At 40.2% G+C, this 22,131-nt stretch overlaps 1 protein-coding gene across 1 annotated transcript in view; it reads right to left on the reverse strand.

Annotated features, from left to right (window-relative positions):
- Positions 1 to 22,131, reverse strand: part of vwa8 (von Willebrand factor A domain containing 8) — a 476,539-nt gene that overhangs the window by 320,688 nt on the left and 133,720 nt on the right. The window contains exons 5-6 of the mRNA XM_059967797.1: positions 13,584 to 13,751; positions 453 to 617 (exon numbers count right to left, since the gene is read on the reverse strand). Coding sequence (XP_059823780.1) covers positions 453 to 617; positions 13,584 to 13,751 — 333 coding nt within the window. The remainder of the gene's footprint in view (positions 1 to 452; positions 618 to 13,583; positions 13,752 to 22,131) is intronic.

Genomic DNA, 22,131 nt, shown 5'->3' on the forward strand with positions numbered 1-22,131 from the left:
AGGAAGGAGAAGGAAAGCGAACATATGCCATGCTATATTGGATGCTAGGTGGTGGAGAGGGTCAACAGCTTTACATTCCTGCTGATTGTTCCTACTTCCCTCTCAATCATTTCCAAAACATGCAGGCCAGTAGATTTATTGACCACTGTAAATTGGCCAATCATGGATGAGTGGTAGAATATGGAAGATATTGATGGGAATAAGGGGCAAAATAAATAGGATTAGTGTAAATGGCTGCTTGGCAGTTGTCATGGATTTGGTGGATCAATGGTCCCATTTCTATGCTGTATGCTTTGGTGAGAAAACCTACTCAATGTTCTAATTCGTGTAAAGTGAAGGAAGGAATTTTAGCTAGTTATGGATAATTATTCATAATTATTCTATTTGTGTCTAACAGAAAAAGTCATCATAAGGTCACTTAAAGAACCATCACATGGATATGTCAGAATTACCTTAAAAGGTAGACAATAAATGTCTCTGGCTTGAAATCTTGAACGAAGAGGAGGATCCAGAGGATTCCCAGGATACCTTGGTACTGGTAGGCCTAGGGCTATAACCCTGAAGTCCTCACTAACCCGTACGATCTTCCACACATCCAGCTCTTCTTTTGTATGTTCCTGTTTGGAATGTAGCATGTTAGCAGCAAGCCAAAACAAAACCACAACAAATGCAAAAAAAAAGTTTGATGAAAATTCACGGCAAACTGCCATTCATTTAAATGAGATCCAAGCTCATGTGCCTTGGGTGCATGGCAACATGAACATAAAGGGTCAGAAATTCATTTTTAATCATTTGTTTTATAAAATGCAGAACATTACAGAAGAGGGATAGGTCTTTCAGCCCACGATATCTACGCTTAACATAATGCCAAATTACAAACTATATCTTATCTGCTTGCACATGCACTATTCAGTGAGGTTAAAAAGTATGAAGTATAACACATCACACATTTAACACAAACAGAGATGGGTGTATTTGTCATCTATAACAGCACCTTGTATTGCAGTAATGCATGGATCTACTTCCTTTAGAGCAATCACACACACCCCTTTAGCTCTAGGTATTGATCTCTCTTTTTTTTCCCCCTCCCTCCCACCCACCCAAAGAAAGCCACTATGCTTCTTAGTTCAATGGGCCCAAGCATTTAGTCTCTTTTGCAACTTAGTAACCCAGCAAAGCCAGCAAGCAAGATGCTTGATTAAATTGTTACAATGGTTACAAAGTCACTTGAGCCCTAAACTGCTGGTAATAACTGAAAAATTTAGATTTTACAAAAGGAAGCAGTCAAAAGATGAAAGTATTTCTAAATACATTGCAGAACTGTGCAAACATTCCCAATTCTTTTGACTTTAGAGATAGACTTTCTGATGCATTAAGGGACAGACATGTATAGTCAAAGCACTCAAATGAGGCTACTACCAGAAAGAGACCTAACCTTAAAACAGGCATTGACCACTGCAATATTGTTAGAGACTGCAGCAGAACTACAGAAAAGGAGGTTACAATGTGAAATGCAGAAAATGTCCCTGAATGGTACAAAAAGCCAAAGATGTTATCAGTATGGCAAATTCTCCCATAATGCAAATGACTGTTGGTTCAAGGATAAAATCTGTAGAAAGTGTAACAAAGAAGGTCAGAGGGATAGAACATGTAAAATAGACAAAAGCACAACCGAGTGAAACAGTCCCAAACATAAAACTAAGCAAATGCATAAAGTTACCAAATGTAATACAGAATCAGAGAACATAGAGTCTGACAAAGGTGCACTGTCATGCTTAGAACTGTGTAGCATAACTGAAGCAGATCATAAAATTATCTGGTAGATGTGCTTGGTGTAAAACTGAAAATGGAGACGGATACAGCATCAGCTTTGTCCACAATTCTAGAGGCTAACTACAATCGATTATTTTCTACGATACTATTAGAGAAGACCTTGGTGATGCTAAAGACAACATAGAGAAAAAAGTGTCACCCAAAGGTAAACTGAAAGTAAAGGTGACGTATGGAGGCCAAACACAACAGTTAGAGCTTTATGTATTGAAAAGAGGAGGGTCAGCACTTTTTGAACGTGAATGTTTCAGAAAAATCTAACTGGACTGGCACTCAATCAAAGCTCTCAGTGAGACATCAACAGGCAACAGCAGTCCAAATGCTAGCACTAACCAGAGACTGGCACAGCTACGTACTGCTAATGAGAAGGTGTTTGAGAAGAGGATTGGTAAACTCAAAGGCATGGAGGCCAGAATTGAACTGAATGAAACAGCAACACCATGATTTCATAAAGCATGTACAGTGCCTTACACATCATGTTCTAAAGTGGATGCTGAACTGTTGAGCTTGGAGGTATCTGGAATTCTCTCCAAGGCTGAGTGGAGCATTTGGACCATGCCCATTGCCCCAGTGATCAAGAAAGGGAAGGCAAGAACCGTTCGCATACATGGAATCTCAAGGTGAGCATCAACCTGGTGCTGTGTATTGTGCATTATCTCCTGCCACAAATAGAAGACATTTTTGCATCTTTGATAGGCAGGGAGAGGTTTTCAAAGATTGTCTTGTCACGAGCCTACCTGCTAATGGAGATTGAAGGATCAAGCAGGAAGTTCCTCACAATCAACACTCTCAAGGGACTGCTTCAGTATAATCACCTTGCCTTTGGCGTCAATCAGCTCCAGCAATTTGGCAAAGAGCAATGAACCAAGTGCTCCAAGATATCTCAGGAACACAATGTTACCTTGATGGTGAAGAGCACCTCCAGAACCTTCGTAAAATGCTTATCAGGTTGAGTGAGCATGGTCTACATGCAACGAGAGGGAAATCTTCTTCTTCTTCTTTTTGAAGAATGAAATCTCATTGTGGTCGTGTCATTGACAAGCATGGCTTACATAAGTCACAAGAGAAGACTGAAGCAGTGCTACAAGCAGCCAAATCAGTAAACTCAGGACATACTTGGGCCTTGTAAACTACTACCACCGGTTTCTCCCAGATATTGCTACAGTGTTGCATCCATTACAAGCTATTATGCACTATTACAAACAGGAGCAAAGTGGGAAAGAATGAAAGGACATCCAAGGAAATAAGAAGACTAATAACATCTGATGAACTGCCCACCCATTATGATCCATCCCTGCCCATAAGACTGGTGTGTGATGCATCTCTTTATGGCACTGGAGTCATTTTGTCTCATATTATGTAAGCTGGATCTGAATGTCCAATTGCATTTGCTTCAAGATCAATGACGAGTGCAAAATACAAAATGCCCTTGGTCCAGTATGGGGTATAAAGAAGTATAAAGAAGTTCCACTACTACCTCTACGGACAAAAGTTTATACTTGTGACAGACCACCAGCCCCTTGAGTCCATTTTAAATCCGAGGAAGGAAATTCCAGTAATGACTGCTACCCAGTTATAACATTGGGCACTATTCCTAGGAGCCCACTCTTATGACATAGAGTTTAAGGGCACCAAACAGCACAGCAATGTTGATGGCTTGTTGCATCTTCCACTATTGGCAACATACTGTGACCCAGCAAAAGTGTTCTACACCATATTGGTAGACTAGTTGCTGATAACAAATTCCGAAATACAAAGGGAAACAAGGAATGACCCGACATTGTCAGAAGTCTATGAAATCATCATGCAAAGATGGTCAGCTCATGGTAACCTTATGTTTCCAGAGTTCTCAGCAAGACAAGACAACGTCAAAGAACACTGATGTGTGGATCTCGTGTTGCGATTCCCTTTTAACTGTACATCAGAGTATTAGAAAATCTGCAATAATGAAGAATAGGTACAGTCAAGATGAAAAAGCTTACCTAAATCTACGTGTGGTGGCCAGGAGTAGATAAACAGATTGAAAACTTGACCAAAACTTGGCCAGGTTGCCAAAAAGTTCAAAATGCACCCCAACAGACACCATAACACCCTTGGGAGTGGCTGTCATCACTATGGCAAAGAATAAACATTGACTTTGCTAGGCCATTCATGGACTCCATGATTCTGATTGCTGTGGATGCTCATTCAAAGTGACCAGAGGTTATACCAACGAAGTCAACCACTTCAGCAAAGACTGTCTCTGCTCTGAGGGCTACCTTCGCCAGAAATGGCTTACCAGAACAAACTGTGAGTGACAACAGACCACAATAAATATCACAATTCCAAATGTTCATGAAGTAAAATGGCATCAGACATTTCAAGTCAGCTCTCAGCAACAAATGTGTCAGCTAAAAAGTTTATCCAAACCTTCAAGAAGTCCATTAAAGTGATGGACAAGGAGGACATTTCTCTACAGCACAAAGTTGACAACTACTTTTTGCGTATTAGAATTCTGTTCATGCAACAACAAATCAAGCACCTGCAATGTTGTTCATGAACAGGAATCTGAAACCTTGCATAGACTTTCTAAAACCAGACCTCTGGAGGGAATTACAGTATAAGCAGTTTGGCCAGTTGTCAAGTGAAGCAGCAAGCAACTTTGAGATTAGACAGGAAGTCCTAGCGTGTGATTACCGAGAAGACAAGTGGACATTAGTAGGATAGCTACAAGAATTGGACCACAGGTGTACACAGTGGATGTTGGAGATCAGACATGGAGATGTCACATGGACCAAATACTGGATGCTCAACCAAAGAACACACCTAAGTCGATTGCATCCAAGAAGACAGACACGTTACAGTCACCAGACTTGCCTCTCAGTAATGATGTCACTGACAATAATGTGACAAGGGAAACCAAGAACATTGTCCTATGCAAGACACCTACCAAACCTGATGCCACTCCACAGGTACAGAGGCGCTATTCTGAAAGCAACAGTGCACCACCCAAAAGACTGAATCCATAGAACTGCGAGTTAGTTATGGACTGTTATTGTGCAAGCAATTTATTTGGACTATGGGTTTATGAAAGGGAAATTGGACATTTTGCATATATTCGAGTTTATGTTACATTAATCTACTAAGAGGGAGGAAGTGTAACGTATGAATTGATTTAATTTAGAGAAATGACCACCCTATATATTGATCCATTATCTGCCTAAAGTTCATGGGTTAAGGGTGAAAAATTTAAGGGGAACATGAGGGGAAACTTCTTCACTCAGAGGGTCCTGAGATCATGGAATGATCTGTCATCTCAAGTGATGCATGCAAGCTCAATTTCACCATTTAAGAGAAGTTTGAATAGGTATATGGATGGTAGGGGTAAGGAGAGCTATGGCCCCTGTACAAGTTGATGGGAGTAGGCAGTTTAAATGGTACTGCCAGACTAGATGGGCTGAAGGGCTTGTTTCTGTGCTGTACTTTTCTATGACTCCCAATCTCGAAGTATCTCTTCTCATCTTCAACCAACATCCTAGTTCTATCGCTTGCACATGCACACCCCACACCCAAATTCATCCTAATCTGATGCTCATAAGAAATATCATTTAAATAAATGAAAAGTTAATTTCTGAATGATCTTGAAGTGTTACTCCTCAAAGTATGTACACACTTGGAACTCAAATATTGGAGGTCACTATGCAGCAGGGTGACAGGCTGCTTCTCCAGAGCTAGAGACAAATGACGATTTCCTTTATCCTTTAACTTTGCTGCAGTGTTATACAAATCAGGAACCTGAAATCTTCCAGGTACCAGGCAACAAAATAACTGCTTCTGATTGGCTCTGTTCAAGAGACTAGTTAATCATTATGAAAACACTCACAACAAAATATCCCAGGGTTTTACCATTTGCCATCAACAGCCTGGATACATCCTCATTTGCAGTCACAAGCTCTGGCTATATGTCTGGTCCCCAAATACCAAGCACTCTGGCAATCTCAGCCTCATTAGGCAGCCGGTGGCTGAGACTCTCATTAGCTCAGCTTCACTCAGAGTATTCATCTTAGGAAAGCAAACAAAATTGATAAAATTTTGTGGTTACCATAGGCTGAGGACAATTTTAGTTAGATTGAAAGACATGGTGCAATGTTCTCCCAGCAATGATTATGTGGTAAAAGGATTAATGAGATTGTCATCAGTCCAACTCTGTGCTATTATACCTTACATTAAGAACACTCTAGAAATTGCAATTCCTGTACTATCAAAAGCAAAGGCTGTCCTCAGTTTTGTGAGCAATAAGGAAAAATAGCCACCACCAATGAGATACAAGTTGCTTATGATTTACTCTTCAGATGGTCTCAAGAAGGATGATTAAGTATCATAATACTTGTGGCAACTCTTTACCGCAAAGCCTTCTTCATTCTTCAAACAACATGGAAGCTGGACTGCCACAACAAATGTCTAAATTCCTGACTCTGTATGAAGTCTATTCCTGTATTCTGTACAAGATTGTGGCAACCATTGCCAAAGTAGATAGCCAGTGTTTGATAACAAAGGTGGATTTTTAAAAATTGTGACTGCCTTTGTGATGCAGTAGATTGCAACAACCACTTTGCTGCAGTAAATCACATTCAGATTCTTGGTTGCCTCAGTATTCTGGGCAAAATCATTCTTGAGATTATTTCTCACATCAAAAATCTGGGATCAGGTTCAAGAATATCATGTCCTCAAGCACCTTAACAGGGCTGCCCCATCACAACTGGCTGCCCAGGAGGGTCAGATTGTGTCTGGTTTGAAATGAGTGCTTTTCAAGGGTAATAACAGAGTCAAGAAGCTAACCGTGATAACAGTAGATGCTGTGGCCCAAGAGAGAAGACGAAAAATAGCCAAGTTGTATCAGGACTCAGTAAAGTCCCTTCATAAATTTGTTGAACCCAATCCCACTGAATAAAGATGTCGATCTGAAAGATGAGCGCAACACATGAAGCAAAGATGTTTTCCTTGACAGATCTAGATGACGTGTTCTGGCCATTACTAATACATTTCATGAGTTTGCCTTAATATATAAAAATATGGCAAAGATCTATCAACATTTAATATAACTTGCCACGAAGAAACTGCAATCTGAAGATAAATTTTTTGTCATTTATAAAGATGAAACAAATCTCTCAAAACCTCAGGCCCCAAATGAAGTGTAGCTTCTTGTCTCTATGATGAAATGAAACTACTAAAGTTCATGAGCCATACAATCTCTACATTTTTGGAAGTAGGCAATTTCAGTCCTTGGAAAATCTGACTAGGAAGAATGAGAAGAGAAATTGGTTTGATTTTCACCTAACATACTCTAGAAATCTGATGATGAGCAATGGATGTGCCAGTTTTGTGGGATGAAATAAAACAATAAATCATAATAGAGACAGGAAGTAATACAGCATGGAAACAGGCCCTTTGCCCAATTCACCCATTCTCACTAAAGGTGTCAACCTAAGTTAGTCTCACTTGCCACATTTGGTCCTTATCCCACTAAACCTTTCATAATCATGTACTTATCCAAATGTCTTTAATATGTACCTTAAATACTTTCTCTGGCAGCTCATTTCATTCACAAGCTCTTCTCTGTGTGAAGCAGTTGCCTATCAGGTCCTTTTTATGCTTTTCCCCTTAAACCAATGCCTCTAGTTTTTGAAACAACACACAAAATGCTGGTGGAACAAAGCAAGCCAGGCAGCATATATAAGGAGAAGCACCGTCAACGTTTTGGGCCGAGACCCTTCGTCAGGACTAACTGAAAGGAAAGATACTAAGAGATTTGAAAGTAGTGGGGGGAGGGGGAAATGCAAAATGATAGGAGAAGACCGGAGGGGGTGGGATGAAGCTAAGAGCTGGAAAGGTGATTGGAGAAAGTGATACAGAGCTGGAGAAGTGAAAGGATTATGGGACGGGAGGCCTCAGGAGAAAGAAAGGGGGAGGGGGGAGCAACAGAGGGAGATGGAGAACAGGCAGAGTGATGGGCAGAGAGAGAGAGAAAAAAAAACAAACAACTAAATATTGCCAGGGATGGGGTAAGAAGGGGAGGAGGGGCATTAATGGAAGTTAGAGAAGTTAATGTTCATGCCATCAGTTTTTTCAATGATTTTAAGTTCCCTGGCCCCCACCGCCTTATTTTCACCATGGACATCCAGTCCCTATATACCTCCATCCCCCACCAGGACGGTCTCAAAGCTCTTTGCTTCTTTTTGGATTCCAGACCTAACTAATTCTCCTCTACCACCACTCTTCTCTGACTAGCAGAATTAGTTCTTACTCTCAATAATTTCTCCTTTGGCTCCTCCCACTTCCTCCAAACCAAGGGTGTAGCCATGGGCACCCGTATGGGTCCCAGTTATGCCTGCCTTTTTATTGGCTTTGTGGAACAGTCCATGTTCCAAGTCTATACCTGTATTCATCCCCCTCTTTTCCTTCGCTACATTGAAGACTGCATTAGCGCTGCCAATTAAGTTTGCCTCCAACTTTCACCCTGCCCTCAAATTTACCTGGTCCATTTCCGACATCTCCCTCCCCTTTCTTGATCTTTCTGTCTCCATCTCTAGAGACGGCCTATCTACTGATATCTACAATAAGCCTACAGACTCTCACAGCTACCTGGACTATTCCTCTTCCCACCCTGTCTCTTGCAAAAATGTTATCCCCTTCTCACAATTCTTCCATCTCCACCGCATCAGCTCTCAGGATGAGGCTTTTCATTCCAGGATGAAGGAGATGTCTTCCTTTTTTAAACAAAGGGGCTTCCCTTCTTCCACCATCAACTGTGCTCTCAAATGCATCTCTCCCATTTCCCTCGCATCTGCCCTCACCCCATCTGCCCGCCACCCCATGTTCCCCATGTCCTCACCTACCACCCCACCAGCCTCCAGGTCCAACGTATAATTTTCCGTAACTTCCACCACCTCCAATGGGATCCCACTACCAAGCACATCTTTCCCTCTCCCCCTCTTACTGCTTTCCGCAGGGATTGCTCCCTACGCGACTCCCTTGTCCACTCGTCCCCCCCATCCCTTCCCACTGATCTCCCTCCTGGCACTTATCCTTGTCAGTGGAACAAGTCCCTTACACTTATTCCCTCACCACCATTCAGGGCCCCAGACAGTCCTTCCAGGTGAGATGACACTTTACCTGTGAGTCGGCTGATGTGGTATACTGTGTCCGGTGCTACCGGTGTGGCCTTTTATATATTGGTGAGACCTGACGCAGACTGGGAGACCGTTTCGCTGAACACCTACGCTCGGTCTGCCAGAGAAAGCAGGATCTCCCAGTGGACACACATTTTAATTCCATGTCCCACTCCCATTCTGATATGTCTATCCATGGCCTCTTCTACTGTCAAATGAAGCCACACTCAGGTTGGAGGAACTTATATACCTTATATACCGGCTGGGTAGCCTCCAACCTGATGGCATGAACATTTACTTCTCTAGCTTCCGTTAATGTCCCTCCTCCCCTTCTTACCCCATCCCTAACAATATTTAGTTGTTTGTTTTTTGTCTCTCTCTCTGCCCATCACTCTGCCTGTTCTCCATCTCCCTCTGGTGCTCCCCCCTCCCCCTTTCTTTCACCTGAGGCCTCCTGTCCCATGATCCTTCCTCTTCTCCAGCTCTGTATCACTTTTGCCGATCACCTTTCCAGCTCTTAGCTTCATCCCACACCCTCCGGTCTTCTCCTATCATTTCGCATTTCCCCTCCCCCCATTACTTTCAAATCTCTTACTATCTTTCCTTTCAGTTAGTCCTGACGAAGAGTCTTGGCCTGAAACGTTGACAGTGCTTCTCCTTATAGATGCTGCCTGGCCTGCTGTGTCCCACCAGCATTTTGTGTGTGTTTGAACTTCCAGCATCTGCAGATTTCCTCATGTTTCCCTTAGTTTTTGATTTCCTTTTCCTGGGAAAAAACATGTTCCTCTATAAGGTCACTCCTCAAATCCCCTATGTTCTAGGGTATAAAGTCCTAGCCTGCCCAACCTCTCCCTGTAACTCAAGCCTTCAATTCCAGGTAACATTATCATAAATATAATCTCTCAAACAGGAGGCAGTGCTGTGAGATGATACTACATCAATAACATAACAGCTAAAACAGGGTTCCGAACCTTTTTTATGCCACAGAGCCTTACCATTAACCAAGGGGTCTATGGTCTAAAAGAACACATGATCTAAAAGAAATTTCAAGAAATATTGAGAGAGTTCAGCACACAGATTCTTGAGAGTGTGTGTGTAGTTGTTGGACTTACCTTTTGTTCTAACTGACTTTCAAGTCAGGAGTTATAGAGTAATTTGAAGCTCTTAAAGAACTCTAGCAGCGGTGAACAATGCTGAAGGCTTATTCCATTACCTACCAGTCCTTATTTCATCCATTCATACAGGTTTGAGCTCTGTCAGTCATGAATGATCAACTCTCTAAGCTTAGAAAGGAGATAAAAGTCAAGGTGGGTAGCTGGTAGACGAGGGAAGGTGGTAAGTGTAGACATAAAATGTGACTATTCAGTGATAGTCCAGCCTCAGGGGATTGGTCACAGGGAGAAGATGGATTCCTATCAGTAAGTCTGGCAAAAAGGTGTGGGTATGGAAGCTCATGACTATGAATATAGAGTTTCCAAGAGGCAGCTTGAGGCCTGGAGAAAAGAGCAGCAGCAAGACTTCATGTGGCTCATTAGCACGTTTTCACTTTACAGCTAGCGTCTGAGGCTAATAAAAAATCAAGAGCCAATGTTTATTCATGAAAAAAGATCATGAAAATTTAACAGTCTTCATGGTTTCTCCCTTTCTAGTCCTATCTTGCATAATCATCTTTTTTTACCTTCAATGCACGATTCAACATTTCATGATTGGTATAGAAAGGGCATTGGGTATTTTGAAGATCTTTTCATTGATAATCGTTTCACAACTTTTCAACAACTTTCTGCTAAATTCAATCTACCCAATGCCCATTTCTTTAGGTACCTTCAAATTAGAGATTTCATTAATCCTTTATTACCCAACTTTCCTGTGATGCCTGAGAAAAACGTTGTGGACCTGTTTCTTTCTATTAATCCACTGGGTAAAGGCTTAATATCTTTTATTTGTGATAAATTAGTGCCCCTACGGCGCACCCCCTTTGATAAAATTAGAACGGCTTGGGAGCATGACTTAAATGTTTCTTTATCTGATGCGGTTTGGGATTCAATTCTCAAGTCAGTTAATTCAACCTCTCTTTGTTCTCGCCACTGTCTTTTACAGTTTAAGATTGTACATAGGGCTCACATGTCCAAATCTAAATTGTCCCGGTTTTTCCCTAACGTTAGTCCTGTTTGTGATAAGTGTAAAAGTGGCGAGGCTTCTCTTATTCATATGTACTGGGCCTGTCCTAGTCTAGAGAAATTTTGGAGAGAAGTTTTCCTAACCTTGTCCCATATTCTTAATTGCCACTTAGAACCTAACCCTCTGATTGCTCTTTTTGATTCCATGGGTGAGATGGATATACATTTGAGTCTGACTAAACGTCAAACATTACCTTTTGCTTCTCTTTTGGCTAGACGTTTAATTCTTCTTATGTGGAGAGATGTTGCCCCACCCACACATGCTCAATGGCTCAATGATATTATGTCCTGTTTAGATCTTGAAAAAATTCACTACTCGCTTCTCAATTTGGACACAAAGTTTCATAAGGTGCAGAGACCCTTTCTTGAATATTTTCATAACTCCTCTTTAGATTAAGTTTTCTTTTCAGTCCCTTATTTTCAGCCTTTTTTTTCTTTCTTTGGTAGTCGGCATTATTATCTTTTGGTCTTATTTTCATTTACAGTTTTGGGGGTTTGAATGCTCCGACTTATATTTCCTACATCTGGTAGTGGTTGGTCTGGAGTTTTTTGTTCTGTGGGGGGTGGATACTAACTCTACATGACTTTATTTTGGGTGCTTTTTCATCATTATTTTGAACCATATTATTGTATGTTTATCTTGCACTGTATTAATCTTTATTTTGTAGTTGGGTTTTTGTCATAGTAATTGTAGAAATGCATAAAAAATTAATTTAAAAAAAGATCATGTCAGCCAAGAAGTGACAAAAATTGACAAAAATATTTGGGGGAAAATGTTAACAGTGTATTAAATGAACCTGAATGTTAAAGGAGTCTCTCCTAATCTCAATGAAACCTTCTGCTCAGATGCACATCAGTCTGTTATGAAAGACAAGAGATGGATTCTGTGGAAGAAACCCCAATCAAACAACCACTCCCACCAAATATTTCCACTAAAGTGGAATAACATAGGAAGTATCAGAAAAAGAGATTAAAAATCAGTGGAAGTTAGAAGGACAGGTCAGAGAAATGGCAGAAAAGAGAAGAAACAGACAGGTAAAGTGAAGGCGCTGCTTAAGAGAACAGAGCAAATAAAAAAAAGAGGACAGAAAAAGAAGCTGAAACATTGTAGCACTGTTCTTTCATCTGTGCTTCTTTCTGGGAAAAAACCCAGAGGCTCACATTTGTTTCTGACAGAATATTAAAATAAAAAATACAATGTAGATAGACAGAAGGACCAGTTTTTGATCTCAGTAAATAAAACATGCAAGGATTTGCAGTTCAGTAAATTGCACACAAGCTTACTGATATTCATTTAGCCATCTTTGCCAACATGTCACATTCTGAAAACATACCTAAGGCAGTACAAAGAAAAGAGTTGTTTCTATGGCCAGAACATCAGAATCAATGTGATGGTAAATAACTGGCTCGTGAGCAATCAGAACCAATTTTTTGCTGGATATAAAACCTGCCAGTTTAAAAGCTGACCTTAAGGAGATAAATACAAAATTAAATTCTTTAAAAAGTCTTAAATTAGAATAGAATCTAAATGACTAAATCTTTTTATAATGATGTAGAATTTGGGTTACAAACATAAATAATCTTCTAAGACAACTTCATTTCAATTCTACCCAAAAAGAATATTCTAAAACCATTGGCCAATTTCAGTTGATATTTGTAGTGCAGTTAAAAAAAAACACTACCTTCTTCCTATCAGTATATTGAACTAAATGGGCAATTTCAAAATTAAAAGCAGCATTTGTTACTGCATATGGTAGAGCTATGGTCTACATGATTCGGTCACCAATGTTCACACTAGCCAAAAAAGGCAATTCAGTGGTATACAAGTATGGAACAAGCAGCTCCTCCATCGTGGACTGGAACACCGTGCAACATCTGGAACCACTTTGTCTTACACAATACAGATCTGGAACTCTCAGATGGGCATAGGAGAGGTGGACAGGTTAACTAGGAATTTCACAGCTGAATATTAAAGGTTTCAACAGGCATATACATGAAGACTACGGAACTTGTGTAGGTAAAAGGAGTTATAGTATTTAATTGTCATGATCTAATGGAAAGAGAAGACAAGTACAAGACAGGATATAAACCTCAAATCTTCTTAACTGCTATTACCACATCCGTGTATCCTGAGGAGGATCAAGGTAGATGGCAGATATCATGCAAAACCACAAAGGGGAATGTAACAGAACAAGAATTGAACTTTAATCAAGAGAGTCTAGGGGGTGAAGGATGAGATCTGTAGCACCTTGATATGGTAGATTAGGTTCAATAGCATGGCGTATAAGAGGCCACTGATCAACTTAAATGTTATTTAAAGAACTTTAGATTTTGATTTGGCACTAGAGAGCCCAGCAACTTCAAAGGTGGGAAAAGCTGAGGACATGTTATTTCTACATTCTTTGAGATTAATTCTCTTTCCAATTACCTTCAGTAGTTTGTCATAGCGTTCTGCAGACATAAGAAACCTCCCATCTTCCAGCTGCATCTCTCTGTTTTCCAAAAGATTGTTCAATACGGGTAGAACATTGCGTTCAGCTTTCTCCAATCCTTCCAGCACTAATATTCTTCCTTCAGTTGCAGCACGAACAGCACACTTTCCAGAGAAAAAAAGATGAGAAAGTATAAACATAAATAGATAGACCAGGCTATTCAGCCCTTCATACCTGTTCTGATATTCAAACAAGTTCATCACTGATCATTTACCTCTGCTCCATTTTCCTACAGTGAAACCCTAGATTCTTGATTCTCTTAATATAACTACAAATGTATAAATCTCTGATTTGAATATACTTAGTGAATTAATTTCACAGCACTCTTGGGTAATGAATTCTAAAGAAATTTCTTCTCAACTCAGCTTTCAATTCTGCCCCTTTAATTTGTGACTCTGACCCTAGTTCAAGGCAGTCAACCGGAAACATATCAAACCTACATCTACTCTGCCAAACCTCATAAGAATTTTGTCTATTTAAATGAGAAATTAATTGGAAATAAAACTAAGTGATTGTAACCAAAACATAACTACACATGAGTCTCACAAACTGCCAACAGCAGCTCTATTTACACAACAAAAAGGAAAAATACTCAGTAGATCAGGCAGCATGTATGGAGAAACAAGTTAATATCTCATGTCCATGTAAATGTATCTCCAACCTCATGCTTTCAAATACTATTGTGTACAATTGAAGGCAGCTTAATCTCTCCTAATTTAACAAACCTGCTATCCCAGGAATCAATCTTGTGTAACAAAACGTTGGGTGCTTCAACCCACGATGTCTATGCTAAACATAAAGCCAAGTTAAACTAATTTCATTTGCCTAAGCATGATCAAGACCCCTAATATGTATTCATGTTCGTGTCTGTTGAAGTACCTCTTAAATGCAAATATCGTATCTGCTTCCACCACCACCCATGGCAGTATATTCCCCGGGCAACTGTCAAAACTTTGTATAAAATCCTGTTCCGCAAATCTCTCTTCAACTTTTCCCAACGCCTTAAACCTCTAAATCCTTCAGAATTTTCTCACAACTTCTGACAGGTCTCCACTCTACCTTCAACAATCCAGAGAAAATGACCCAAGTCTGACCAACCTCTCTTGCTATGAATGAATGAGGATACCCAGGACTCTTCAGAGCCTAAAACTGTTCAATTTCTCTTTTCCGAATTGCCCTGACCTTCCCCGCAACTTCTCCACAGTCACAACTTGTTCCGTTCATTCAGTCCATTGACACTGGTGCAGCATCTCACTAGTTATAGCCTCCCAAATGTAAAAGGCCTTCTTGAGTTCTCTTCTTGGCTTTTTGTTGGTTTTCAAAAAGTGAGCAGGCAATGAATGAAACTTGACACAAAAATTTCCAATTGAAAGGAAAGTAATCAACACTGTAAGCAAAACATTTACTATACAAGAGCCTCACAAACTGCCAACAGCAGCTACATACTGTATTCACAACAAAAAAAGAAAAATGCTGTGTTGCCTTTATGGCATTTGTTTAGTTTATAATATTTTCACTTTAGTAAATCATTTGTTATAATTTTCTAGTTAAAGTTAAGATTGTTTAAAGTAAATTCGTTGTCTGTGTTATATCGCGGCATGCAATGACTTCACACCCGGTTTCGCCGCATCTTGTGGGAAAATACCGGTTTGGAGAAACGGGAAGGAGGGGGCTCACATGTGCAGGATCAGTGCGAGAAAAGTTTTCTTTCTACGCACTAGAAACATTAGTGAAGCAACGCCGTACGTTCATGAGATAATCAATACGTTGAATTAAAAATGTTAATGCTGATTCTGTTAAAAGTAATGACGGTTGATAAGGTTTATGCTTTTGTTATTTAAAGAGTTGTGGATAGTTTATGTTGAAGTGTATTTAAAGCAGTCAATGGCATAGGTAGATTCTGACTGTATGTTGCACTTTAATGTAATGTAGTTGTTGCAGTTTTACTTTTGCAAGTATTTACGATGTAAATGTGATATCAAGAAGGAAACTAATACTGTATATATTTTGTATTGTTTTATGAACAGTTTTCACCATACGTTAATGTGGTAGAGTGAACAGTAAACGGATAATCTTACTGCGATCCTGTCTTCATTGACTACGGTTTACCTTGGTGTTTAGTTCAGAGTTCTTTTACACCTGAGCGAGAACACTACAATGCTGAAGATTCTCAGTATGCCAGGTCGCATATATGAAACGTAGAACAGACTTAATATTTCAAAACTAGATAGATACTATGTAACCATCAAAGTGACATTTGGAGGAATGTTAAGCAGTACATCAAAACCTTACAATGTGCTACATTTTAGAACACTGAGAATGATGAGGATGTCACTGTATGAGTGGCTGAGGCAAAGGGAGGTATTCACTGGTGGCCAAATGATCATCCATGACTGGGACAATGCTAGAGAGAGGATTTGATGGGTACAAAGATACATGGATCAGTACACCATAGGAACAGGCCTTTTGGCCCATGATGTCTATGCTGTGTACATTACTATATTAAACAAAATCACTTCTGCCTCCATGTGATCGAAATCTCTGTATTCCCTGCCTATTCATATGCCTATCTAACAGCCTCTTAAATGCCTTTATCATATTTGTTTTCAACACTACCTCAAGCAGCCCATTCTCAGCACCTAGCACTCTTTCTCGTCTTCAGGCAATGTAATTTCACCCCCTTCACCAAATGACAGTGCTGTGCATACTGCTAACACCATTAAAACCCAACACCATGGAATAAGCAGACCCAGAAATAAATACCAAGTAACTAAAGTATAAGTGATTATTAGAATTTCCACAATGGTTCTACTTGTTTATTCAAGTATCAAAGAGCCAGTGGAGACAAAAAAATGTCTGTATTCAATAGTTAGATAGTGTTGGCTGATCTCAGCCTGAACAGCAAATGGCCAACAGCCTCACATCTAATCTAAGTCTTAGTGTTTCTCTAATTTTGACTTCTTGCACTGCTCAGTGGAATGTGCTGCCGGTTAAAGTGGTGGTCAAAAAGCAGTGTAACATTTCTGTCACAGAAGTCTCAGGCTATGATCATGTCCAAATGGAGATTCTAACCATGATGTTCAATGGCATTACCATCATCAAGATATTTACCAATATTATCCTGGGGGTTACGATTGACCAGCCAAATAAAACACTATAACTACAAGAAGTCATAGAATGGGCACTTCTCCAACACCCTTCTACAATCTACTAAGCAGAAGTCAGGAACATAATCTAGTTGTCAGGATGAATGCAGCACAAACAGTTCTGAAGTATCCCAATACCTTCCAGGGCTAAGCAACTGCTTGATCAGCAGCCCGTCATTCAACCTAAATAATCATTCCCACCACCACCAACCTACAGACACTAATATATGTATCATTTACCAAATGTACTCCAGATAGTCAGCAACTTCTAACCCTGCAACCTTTACCATCAGAAAGGCAAAGGCACCAGGCACATGGGAATATCCTCACCTACAAGTTGCTTGCTTAGGGTGGTAGTGAATATTGGTAGCTTGGGTTGACGTATTGGATGTTGCGATGTTCACCAAGCTTGGCAATTAGCTCAGAGACATTTCATCACCAGATCACCAGTTGAGGTGACATCTTCAGTGCGCAGTTGTTGGTGTTTCGCTCTGGGAGTGTTTGCGTTTATATAGCAACCCCCCCCCCCCCCCCATTCGCTTGCCTCAGTCCTGATCAGGATCACAAACTGGCAGTGCAGAGGCATGATCCACTGTCGCTGTTCTTGGTACACAAAGACCACGACCACCACCTTAACTGGGACACCACAGAAGTTCTGGCACAGTCAAACATGAAGCAAGCAGGAGAATTTTCAGAAACACGGTCCTCTTCTGATAACTTTGTAAACAAACATATCGAAATAGATGCTATCTACAAACCCCTAAGTGCCAAAGAAACGTAAGCCAATAGAATTTGAAGGTCAACTGTAGCCAATTAGAACCAAAGCAGGGGGCAGTTATATAAATGTGAGCACTCCCAGTGTGAAACACTAACGTATGTGCACAGAAGATGTTACCTGAACTGGTGATGAAACATTTGTAAGCTAATTGCCAAGCTCAGCAAACACCGCAACATCAAATTGCATGCTTTCTGGAGCTGGAAAGATATTCATGATCCTTCATGACTGAGTGTTAACAGATTTTAGTATTGCACAACACCAAAGTTCTATGATTTGTAAAAATACTCAGTTGAGCTTTATTAGCATCAGATGAACAATCTCATCCACAGAGTCTGTTATTCAACATGTTGCTTTGCTAAGCTATAGTGCCAGCTATAACTCAGAGGTACAATCTCACCTCATAGATTGTCCTTTCAAGTCCTTCTTGTTACGCTCTGTTACTGCAGAAACTAATCGAAAGGAAAATGCAGGAGCTTCGATGAATGTGTCTACTTTGTTTTTACTTCAGTGAGTCCCGTACGTCATGGTGTGATGACATATGCCATTCAAGTACTTTTACATATAAGTTGTGATTAATTATGTAAACAACAAAGAATGCTTAATCAAATAATATATTTACAATGTTATTCAAATACTACTGAAATATTAAATAAACAACATTCCTTCCTGCTTAGCTATAAACTTAGACATCTAAAACATAGTAAATTTTAAATTGACCCATTCAGGCCTTAAGATTTGGTTTCTGTGGAGGATTTTACCCTTGTTAGGACCAGGGTCATGCTGTCTGGCAGGAGAAACTTGAGGCTGTGAAACAATCTCAGGTTCTAAGTCCTCCTCCTCAGGGGTTGTAGTTGATTCTTGGACTGCAGGAAGTGGTTCTGACAACTCTGGCCAACTTTCTTCTCTAACAATTGATTCTGCTTTTCTCAACTAATCAAGTGTCATCTCCAGATGATGTGGCCACTCACCGTCTATCAGATTCCGCTAACAAACATGAAGAAGCTCGAGCGAACCATCATGTTATTCATAAAGAAGTGGCTCGGTGTCCCAAGGTGTAGCAGTCACATCAGTTTCTATGGTAAAGGAGTCCTTGAGCTACCTTTCATTGGGCTTACAGAAAAATTCGAGTGTTCTAAGGTGTGTCTACAGATGATATTCAAAGACTCTCCTGACAAGACCTTCAGTAATGCGCATGGACCTTAACAATGGACCCCAGCAAGCTACACAGCCCTTAGGCTTAGAAACATTGTGGGACAAGCCCAACAGGGAAAGGGCAGCTTTGGACCCATCTGGCACAAGGCCACAATTCCAGAGGGAAGGAAGATGGTTGTAAAGAAAGTACAGTAACAAGAAGAGTCAGACAGAAGTGCAAGGGCCTTCTCCCTGGCTAAGCAGACGCAGTGGCTGTGGTGGAAAAGCAGTGAGAGGAGGAATATCAGCTGGAAGGACATATGGAAAATGGAAGCAAACTGACTAAGCTTTCTCATCAGAGCTACATATGATATACTTCCCTCACAAAAATACCTCCATCAGTGGTTTGTTGAGGACCCAACTTGTGCCCTCTGCCCGATTCTGGGAACCCTCAAGCATACCCTGGCAAGCTAGATAACCAGCCTCACACTAGGCAGATGTGTGGTGTCACAACCAGGTCTTGAAGAGTCTGGCAATGACAATCGAGACCAAGAGGGTAACAACTGACTCCTTGTCCCCTAAAATGACAAATGCTCTGACAGGAGCAGCATTCATCCAGGAGGGAGCGAAAAGACTAACTAATCTCCCCCTAAGCCAGAAACAGGACAGATGGACATGGCTCGAGATTGGAAAATGCTGGTGGATGACAATAAGCAACTCACCTTTCCATCAGAAATTGCTACCACCAACCTAAGGCCAGACGTGGTTCTCTGGTCCAATTCATTACAGATCGTCTACATCGTGGAACTCACAGTCCGGTGGGAGGATTCAGTGGCTGAAGCATATGAGCACAAGAGGCTACGCTATGTAGATCTGGCAGCTGAAACTCAGCGATGGAGCTGGAAAACTAAAGTTTATCCTGTGGAAGTGGTCTGTAGGAGATTTACAGCCACATCCACTATCAAATTGCTAAAGGAGTTAGGGATCCATGGTCAGACTCTATGGCAAACCATCAGAACCACATCACAGGCAGCAGAAAGAAGCTGTCACTGGCTTTGGATCAAGCAAAAAGACCTCTCCTGGGCTCCAAGATAGCATCAAGGAAGTGAGAGGACACAGCAGGAGGCTACTCTGAGATGCCAGAAATGACATCGTTGAGCCCTCCAGAGATATAGTGGACTAATCGATGAAACATCAAGGAAGGTGGATGCCCACTTTAAAAATCTGCATGTCACTCCCAACATCAAGGCAGTCTTGAACAAGTGCTCACGACCCATTGGCATGTAAGATATTAATATCTTATCCTGTGTTTTTGATTTTTGTTGTCACTCTCAGCTTTATCAGATTTTTCATCAACTGCATGCAGATTTGTGCTCTTTTTGAAAAACCAACTTGACTCTTTTATCTTTTTCTCATTCATTTATTTTTGTCTGCCCAGCATGCTCTTTGTATATGTCCTACTTTGTTGTATTTTCTTCAAGCTTCACCTTTAAACTTGAATTGGTTGGGTGTATGTCAGCCCCGACACATGAGTAACACAATTTGTTCAGCCAGGCAGGTTTCTGTTTAGAAGGTGCAATTTTGTTCATGCTTACTTTCATTCCTGATTGCAACTCAATTGTGACCCTGTCTGCTGTTTCCACAGTTGCAGCGATTTCAACTGTTCTTTTCACTGTGAGCTGTGCTTTAGTTAGAAGCTGTTTTTGAATGCTTTCTTGTAAGATTTTACAAACTAAGCAATCTCAATGCATCATTGGCAAGTTCAGACAATTTCTTCAATTCAGCCACTTAAGTTGAGATGGACTCCCTTTCTTTTGATTCCACATACGAAACCTAAAGCATTCTGCAATCAACAAAGGTTTTGAATCTCAATGTTCCTGCATTAATTTCAGGATATCAGCAAAGTTAATGTCACCTGGTCAGGTTGGAGCAGTCAAACTTCTAAACAAACTGTATGCTCTTCCACCAATTGCATTCAGCAAAACCAACACTCGTCTCTCATTGGCTATTCTATTTGCTTTAAAATACGGCTCAATTTGATCAGTATACGTGATCCAGTTATCTATTATGCAATTGGACACACCTGTCTTTCCAACGTAGCCAGCCATTTTGGCTAAAGTACCATTATTATCACCTGCTTCACTGTTTATGAACCCGCAAATTTTATCCATTTTCTGCTTTTTTTTAAACTCTGCCATTTTTCTCTTCCCCTTCCAAAGAAAAAGAAAACGCTGTACTTTTTTTTAACTCAAGTATCTCTTTCTCCCCTTCTGAAAAAAAACATGCTGCACTTTAAAAAATTTAAATGTTTCACTCAACTTCAACAGGCAGATAGTTGTTTCTGGTTTGTTTTAAAACTTATTCATTGCCACTGCTATGTTTTGTAACTCTGGAAACAGATTGAAAAGAAAACAGGATCTGGGATGAATGTGTCTACTTCATTAATAATTCAGTGGATTGTGCACTAATGAGGTGGTGGCATAATGACATATGTCATTCATGTACTTTTACATATAACTTGTAATGAATTTTGTAGAGAACAAATAATATATTTACAATATTATCCAAATATTACTGAAATATTAAATACACAACAAGCTTCCATCCATTAAATCAGTGATCATGGCAGTGGTGGGCTTTTGAGGCAGATGTGACATCTTTTGAATAAACATTAAATTGAGCTTCTTTAAACCTCTAAGTAAAAGATCTGACAGCATAATTTTGAAGGTCAGTTCTCAATGTGTCTATCAATTGTTAGCTATCACCTAATATCACTTAAAAAAAAAGACATGTTTGTTAGTGGTTTCTTCTTTTACACAAATTAACCACTGCATTTGTTATATTACATTTCTGGTGAGGTTTCAATTCTACTTAGCTATAGTTTTGAAAGCTGTGAAGTTGTTTGCAGCCACAATTGTAATTCAATGATTCTTCTTTTTAAAATGCCTGTAACTTTGATTGCATGCATGAAACTAGTTGCAAGAAAGCCTGCTAAGTCTTTGCTAACAAGCATACATGACTGTTTTTATCAGCACCTACGTGATGGGCCACATTATTTTTACTTATATTGACTCTGTTGTAAAAGGAATATTAGCATTATAATAGTTCTTTATTCATCTAGAGGTATAGTTGCTGTAGATTTGGCACCACATTTCACTAAACAAGGTAACAGCCAATAGTGTTAGAGGCAAAGCATAAGAATGATGCCAGGAATGATAGATTTAACATATGAGTATCAATTTTTAAATGTAAATCACAAAGATAAAGGGGGTTCTCAATGCAGCTTACCAGATACTGACAATCTTGGATAGAGTGGACATGGAGTGGATGCTTCCAGTAGTACAAGAGTCAAGGTTTCGAGATCGAATGTCTTCATTTGGGAGGAGAGATTGTAGAAGTTAGGTCTGCTTTCACTGGAGTGGAGGAGCT

This window comes from Hypanus sabinus, chromosome 4 (genome assembly GCF_030144855.1).
Source record: "Hypanus sabinus isolate sHypSab1 chromosome 4, sHypSab1.hap1, whole genome shotgun sequence".
NCBI lineage: Eukaryota > Metazoa > Chordata > Chondrichthyes > Myliobatiformes > Dasyatidae > Hypanus > Hypanus sabinus.